The 7,827-nt window shown below is 45.8% G+C and overlaps 1 protein-coding gene across 1 annotated transcript in view; it reads right to left on the bottom strand.

Annotated features, from left to right (window-relative positions):
- Positions 1-2,746: 2,746 nt before the first annotated feature.
- Positions 2,747-7,827, bottom strand: part of chrnb1 (cholinergic receptor, nicotinic, beta 1 (muscle)) — a 34,563-nt gene continuing 29,482 nt past the window's right edge. Inside the window, exons 10-11 of the mRNA XM_046329120.1 lie at positions 3,763-3,910; positions 2,747-3,450 (exon numbers count right to left, since the gene is read on the bottom strand). Of these exons, the coding sequence (XP_046185076.1) occupies positions 3,304-3,450; positions 3,763-3,910 (295 nt within the window). The 3' untranslated portion in view covers positions 2,747-3,303. The remainder of the gene's footprint in view (positions 3,451-3,762; positions 3,911-7,827) is intronic.

Genomic DNA, 7,827 nt, shown 5'->3' with positions numbered 1-7,827 from the left:
TCTCTTTATAGGTGGGCGTCGTCCGCTTGGGGAAGCTCTCGCCTGATTGGCCGGCGGTGCTGGGATTGACAGGATGGAGGAATGGGTTTTGGTGAGGGGGGCATGACAATGGGGATATGTTTGGGGAGAACAAAGTGGTAGAGCTTCAGATGATCACTCCCCCCATAGGAAGGAGGGGTGTATACCGGAGACGTCACACATCAGGTCGCACCATGCTTTTGGTGGAACCCTCATTGCATGCTACCTCCTAATGTCGCTCTCTTTCAATTTTCTGTCTGTCCATCTGTGTCTGTCTCTGTCTAGTTAGACTATCCGTTGCTCTCACTCTACTTCCCCCCCTCAGACTCAGATTATCTCTCTCTTTCTTTCTCTTCTTCTGTTCTTTGATGGAATGGCAGGTGTTCTCAACTCTGCCCAGTGTGTGATATGCAGATCATTAGAAACCTTGGGGGAACTCCAGCACACACACAAACAAACCATAAAACACCACAGCAGTATTCAACACCTGGTCAACACACTCAAACATCACCATCAACAGAGGTAATCAGGCTAGAAAGCCTCAAGGGCTAAATGCATGTGTAAATCGGAAAAACATAGGGACAGGAGTTTACATTCATGACAATCCTACAGGAAAACTCTGTGTCTTGTTGTAGCCTATGGGTGTTTTCATAGAGGAAAACTAGGGCCCAGAGTTTTTTCAGGTAGAGTCAAACAGTCTGTTGACGAGGCCTCCCACTCTGTGTGTGTGTGTGTGTGTGTGTGTGTGTGTGTGTGTGTGTGTGTGTGTGTGTGTGTGTGTGTGTGTGTGTGTGTGTGTGTGTGTGTGTGTGTGTGTGTGTGTGTGTGTGTGTGTGTGTGTGTGTGTGTGTGTGTGCATTCTCCATTATTATGCGCAGGGATCGCATTTTGACAACAGATGGAGCCTTTGATTTGACTCATCTCAGATCTTTATTTAAAAAAACTAAACAAAAGCACGACAAGCTTAACAGACAGGTGTGTATGGGAGAGAAGAGAGAAACAATGATTAAGATAGATGGTACAGATTTCTACAGTAATGTGAATTCCACAGGCGGTTGGTATAGCTGGCGGTTGTGTGTGTGTGTGTGTGTGTATATACACACACACACACACACACACACACACACACACACACACACACACACACACACACACACACACACACACACACACACACACACACACACACACACACACACACACACACACACACCAACCGCCTGTGGAATTCACATTACCGTATAGTATACATACAGTGGGGCAAAAAAAGTATTTAGTCAGCCACCAATTGTGCAAGTTCTCCCACTTAAAAAGATGAGGCCTGTAATTTTCATCATAGGTACACTTCAACTATGACAGACAAAATGAGAAGAAAAACAATCCAGAAAATCACATTGTAGGATTTTTTATGAATTTACTTGCAAATTATGGTGGAAAATAAGTATTTGGTCACCTACAAACAAATAAGATTTCTCTCACAGAATGGCACCTGTTTGAACTTGTTATCAGTATAAAAGACACCTGTCCACAACCTCAAACAGTCACACTCCAAACTCCACTATGGCCAAGACCAAAGAGCTGTCAAAGGACACAAGAAACAAAATTGTAGACCTGCACCAGGCTGGGAAGACTGAAACTGCAATAGGTAAGCAGCTTGGTTTGAATAAATCAACTGTGGGAGCAATTATTAGGAAATGGAAGACATACAAGACCACTGATAATCTCCCTTGATCTGGGGCTCCATGCAAGATCTCACCCCGTGGGGTCAAAATGATCACAAGAACGGTGAGCAAAAATCCCAGAACCACACAGGGGGACCTAGTGAATGACCTGCAGAGAGCTGGGACCAAAGTAACAAAGCCTACCATCAGTAACACACTACGCCGCCAGGGACTCAAATCCTGCAGTGCCAGACATGTCACCCTGCTTAAGCCAGTACATGTCCAGGCCCATCTGAAGTTTGCTAGAGAGCATTTGGATGATCCAGAAGAAGATTGGGAGAATGTCATATGGTCATATGAAACCAAAATAAAACTTTTTTGTAAAAACTCAACTGGTCGTGTTTGGAGGACAAAGAATGCTGAGTTGCATCCAAAGAACACCATACCTACTGTGAAGCATGGGGGTGGAAACATCATGCTTTGGGGCTGTTTTCTGCAAAGGGAACAGGACGACTGATCGGTGTAAAGGAAAGAATGAAAGTGGCCATGTATTGTGAGATTTTGAGTGAAAACCTCCTTCCATCAGCAAGGGCATTGAAGATGAAACGTGGCTGGGTCTTTCAGCATGACAATGATCCCAAACACACCGCCCGGGCAACGAAGGAGTGGCTTCGTAAGAAGCATTTCAAGGTCCTGGAGTGGCCTAGCCAGTCTCCAGATCTCAACCCCATAGAAAATCTTTGGAGGTAGTTGAAAGTCCGTGTTACCCAGCAACAGCCCCAAAACATCACCGCTCTAGAGGAGATCTGCATGGAGGAATGGCCCAAAATACCAGCAACAGTGTGTGAAAACCTTGTGAAGACTTACAGAAAACATTTGACCTCTGTCATTGCCAACAAAGGGTATATAACAAAGTATTGAGATAAACTTTTGTTATTGACCAAATACTTATTGTCCATCATAATTTGCAAATAAATTCATTAAAAAATCCTACAATGTGATTTTCTGGATTTTTTTCTGATTTTATCTGTCATAGTTGAAGTGTACCTATGATGAAAATTACAGGCCTCTCTCATCTTTTTAAGTTGGAGAACTTGCACAATTGGTGGCTGACTAAATACTTTTTTTTATATATGCCAAACACACATTCTCACTCTGGTAAATTAAATGTATACACTTGGTATTTTATAGTATCTGGTTTTCACTGTCTTTATCCTCCCAACAAATATATAGCAATCAATAAATATATTTTAGTAAAACCAGTATTCAGAAAGCATCTCACAATAGAAGTGCTGATCTAGGATCAGTTTAGCCATTCAGAACATAATTAATAAGATTCCATCGACTATGGGCTGATCCTAGATCAGCACTCCTACTCTGAGATGCTTGATTCCTACTGCCCCAGAACTACAGCAATGTCACACTTCAGCACAGCAGATATAGAAAAATAAACCCTTCCATGTACAGTATAGAGTCACTATGTCCAAGGCATGTAGAGGATCTTGCTATGCATGTCTGTTTTGGAGGCTGGGGCAACTGTCATGGCTTCTGGGGTTTCAGTGAGGTAAAGTTTGGGATCTTGTGTGTGTGTGTGTTCATGCATACGTGGAGTGTGTGTCCCACGTTAGGGGTACTTAAAGGGGTCGCTGGGGGTGTGGTTGAAGCTGGCGTCGGCGAAGATGCCCAGGGTTCCCACAGTAGTGAAGACCACAAAGATCCACAGGAACATGCGATCCACTACCATGGCTACATACTGCCAGTCCTCCTTCAGCTGGAGGGGGAGGGAGAGAAACAAAGAAGAGACAAGTCAGGAAAGTAAAGGGATAGAGAGAGAAAAGGAATCCATAACAGGAATAAATAGGTACGAGTGAAGGAAGAGAAATAGACGGAGCTATGGGGAAATGTACAGGTTAGAAGCTATAGACATCTAGACTTTCCCTTTCCTCTTAGACCCCTCTCCATCCACTCACCCCATGCCCAGACCCTATATAGATCTTCAATATTTTTCCAGAAGCTGGAGAGGGAAACTAAAGACTTCAAATGAGAACGCTCAACCCAGGCAGGTCCCCCACACAGCACTCACAGCAGCAAAGTCCTTCTCAGCCTGTAGCTGCTCAGCGATGTAGATGATGGCCTCGATGGCAGTCTTGAGCTCCGGAGGCAGAGTCAGGTAGTGGCTGGGTCCGTCGATGAACTTCCTCAGGTCAGTACACATGCCCTCAGACTGGTACCTAGACATAAACAAGATACAAATGTCCAATCCCGAATAAATGACTACTACCTCCTATTCCCTATACGCCTAGGCCGTTTTGTGGCTCTGGGCCTGTATTCATAGTGTCTCAGGGTGCTGGTATAGGACTAGTTTCCCTTTCTGATCCTAGATCAGCACCCATTAAAGCTGATACACTTTATGAATAAGGGCCCTGAAGGCAATGATTGGTGTAGGCAAAACAGGGTACATTTCTGCCTTGCTACTGTATCAGGGATTGCAAAGTGGACCTAAAACTTCAATCTTCTTATCTTTTCACATCTACAGAACCGCATAGTGGGTACAGGGGTTGATTTGAGAGAAAGGACGGGTAAGGGAGATAGAAGGGGTTAAAACCAGTCCAGATGTCACCACAGAACAAGCAGGCAGAGATGTGCAGACAGGCCCAAACCCCACAAGGCTCATCACTAATTAACCAGCCAGCTAACAACAGTCTCCACTTCCTTTCCCTGTATGTTGAGAGAGAGGAGAGAAGGTCAGATACACTTCCTTTCAGCTTCTCCCTCAGCTCTTTAGCTAGACTGGGCCTTTTCCTGCTGAGATAAGGTCAGAAAAACTCCCACTCTCCTCTTCTCTCAGCTCTTTAGCTAGACTGGGCCTTTTCCTGCTGAGCGAAGGTCAGAAAAACTCCCACTCTTCTCTTCTCTCAGCTCTTTAGCTAGACTGGGCCTTTTCCTGCTGAGATAAGGTCAGAAAAACTCCCACTCTTCTCTTCTCTCAGCTCTTTAGCTAGACTGGGCCTTTTCCTGCTGAGCGAAGGTCAGAAAACTCCCACTCTTCTCTTCTCTCAGCTCTTTAGCTAGACTGGGCCTTTTCCTGCTGAGATAAGGTCAGAAAAACTCCCACTCTCCTCTTCTCTCAGCTCTTTAGCTAGACTGGGCCTTTTCCTGCTGAGCGAAGGTCAGAAAAACTCCCACTCTTCTCTTCTCTCAGCTCTTTAGCTAGACTGGGCCTTTTCCTGCTGAGATAAGGTCAGAAAACTCCCACTCTCCTCTCAGTTTCTCTCAGCTCTTTAGCTAGACTGGGCCTTTTCCTGCTGAGCGAAGGTCAGAAAAACTCCCACTCTTCTCTTCTCTCAGCTCTTTAGCTAGACTGGGCCTTTTCCTGCTGAGCGAAGGTCAGAAAAACTCCCACTCTTCTCTTCTCTCAGCTCTTTAGCTAGACTGGGCCTTTTTCTGCTGAGATAAGGTCAGAAAAACTCCCACTCTCCTCTTCTCTCAGCTCTTTAGCTAGACTGGGCCTTTTTCTGCTGAGATAAGGTCAGAAAAACTCCCACTCTCCTCTTCTCTCAGCTCTTTAGCTAGACTGGGCCTTTTTCTGCTGAGATAAGGTCAGAGAAGCTCCCTCTCCACTCCTCCTCACAGTTTCTCCCTCAGGTCTTTTAGCTAGACCGGAGCAGTTTTTGCTGACAAAGCTGTCCTGAAGAAGTGGGGTTGCCATGTGTTATGATGGGTTGCCGTGGGTTAGAGAAGGTTACTAGCTATAATGATGGGTCGACACAGCTTTACTGCGAGTTGCCTTGAGCAAAGTGGGCCCTGGTCAAAAGTAGCGCAATATCTAATAAATAGGGGCCATTTTAAACCTCTAATCCTGGACATATTGAGATTATTCTACTAGTGAACCAGATGTAGTCTCTTCTCTCAGGTGGCGGCATACTACCATCTGTTTTGTCTGAAACAGCCCTCTCTGTTGCTGTAGCCCTGTGGAGACTGGAAACTGTTAGTGTTGCAGTCTTCTGTAGCTACCACCAGGAGTCAGCATGGTACCGTGTCTTTTAGCCTGGCTATGGTGTGGTCCTAAAGCATCTCCCGGGCAAACAGGCAGGTCTTCTATCGCTCTCTGTAGTCTATCTACTTGGTATTCCGGGCAAATCCTGGCTTTACAATGCAGTGGTGTGTGTGTGTGTCCCCCGGGCCGGCGAGGCGAGCAAATCACCACTGACCTCAGCAGCTCATCTCCCTCTCTGTTTTTCTGGGATGAGCTACCTGACTGAGGGGGATAGACTCCTCTCTTCTCCTCCCTCCTCTTGATCCCCCTCTCACAGCGTCACTTCATCAGGGAGATGTAGATGAGTAATCAGCGAGACTAATTAAACTAAGACCGGCCACCAACGGTGCCAAGACACACACTAAAACCAATTAAGAAGGCCAGGGGGGGGCACAGGCTGTGTAGGGGGGGCGGAGGGGCGTGGGCAGAGAGATATTGCTGCCTCATCGAATCGCTCTAGTAGTCACCCCCCTCTCCTCCATCTCCGAATCGCAGAGTCCCCCCCACACACACACACACACCCACGCACACCAGGTCTAATGTGTTAGAGGCGATTTGCGCTGATCATCATTATTTTAGCAATGATTTTCGCACTCTCTCTCACGGCCTCAAACTTCAATTCCCCTGTGAGTTGATTTAGAGCGGCGGGAGAACGTGCCTGTGGTTAATAAAGCTGTAGGTGCCTGCCTGCTTTTCAATGTGTGAGTGTGTGTGTGCGCTTGCGTGCGTGGCTCTGCGTGTGTGTGTCTGTGTAAATGACCTCCAGGGAGGGTTAAAACATGTTCTCAGACACTAAGTTATCCATTAGGTCCTCATGGCAGGAATCCCTGGGGGGCTGCTCTTCCTCACAACTGAATGAGTTAACCGTAAATGATGGTAATTCACCTTAGGGGACACTAGGGAAAGTCAATGACCCCAGAGGTGAGTCGTCCCCAACAGACCCATGAGTAGAGGCTGTGGCTAAGTCTCAATTGGCACCCTATTCCCTACATAGTGCACTACTCGCACTGGTCAAACGTAGTGCACTATGCAGGGAATAGGGCGCCCTTTGGGAGTCAGCCCAGGTCAGTACTTTCACCAAGTAATCTGTGATTTAAGTTGCACCCCTATCTCACAGCCATCTTTACCATCAGAATGACAATTATATATATATATTTTAAATCATTGAATTGGTGCAAGCATTGGCTGGAGGGAGTTTCCACCATTGTTAAATCCACGATGGGGAGAATAGGTACACTTAATATGGCCGCTGGTCCCATCTATCACATCACAGACACAGAAATCGAATGGGAATGTATATTCTAGAATGACCTTCAAATTGCCATAGAGATAGTTAGAGGATTCAACTTGGATATAACCCATTTTAAAGTAGTCAACTGGGTGGAGATTCCTATGGGTTGGGCACGATCACCCAATGAGCAGAGCATTGTCTTCTTTAAATAAGGTGCTATCACAAAGTTTCTAAACCCAGAGTCGCAACATCGTGAGACTTCCAGAAAGGCTTGCGAAACAGACCAGGTCGTGAATTGGGGTTTGAGAAGTCAATGAAAGTGAAAAATTCTTGCTTAGTTGTTCATTTTCTCTAAATCTAAAAGCCACGACCTAGATTCGAGCCGCTGTCTTAAAGATGCACTATTCAGAAATTGCTCAACCATTTCCTGGTTACTAAGATTCTCATAGCCTCATTTCAGTTCATGTGACAAAACAAGCAAGTATAATGTAGAGCAGAGCAGTGGTCATCAAACGGTCGATCGCGGGTCGATCTCCATGGCATTCCTAGTCAATCACCAAAAACTTCTGTAAAAAAACAAACAATGATGAAGCCTTGCATTCCTATTTAAATTTATTGCCCCATTGACAGTAGGTGCACTTGATTCAGCAGCCCTAGCGCCGGGGAAGTCAGTGTTCCCATTTTATGAAGGTAGAACTCCAGCTACCCGGCAGGCCCAGAGAGCAAATCAAGTGAACCTATAGGCCTTACCGCTGGCCAACCAGTTAGCTTAGATCACCGTGTCTGTAGTTTCCTAGAGCCACAGACTTTAAAAAGAAACCTCAAATGCACAGCAAAGTTGATACGGTGAGATTTCAAAACCATGACTAGAGAGACTCAAT

This window comes from Oncorhynchus gorbuscha, linkage group LG25, assembly GCF_021184085.1.
Source record: "Oncorhynchus gorbuscha isolate QuinsamMale2020 ecotype Even-year linkage group LG25, OgorEven_v1.0, whole genome shotgun sequence".
Lineage (NCBI taxonomy): Eukaryota > Metazoa > Chordata > Actinopteri > Salmoniformes > Salmonidae > Oncorhynchus > Oncorhynchus gorbuscha.
Note: the sequence above shows the minus strand (reverse complement) of the source record. Positions and strands in the feature narration are given on the sequence as shown.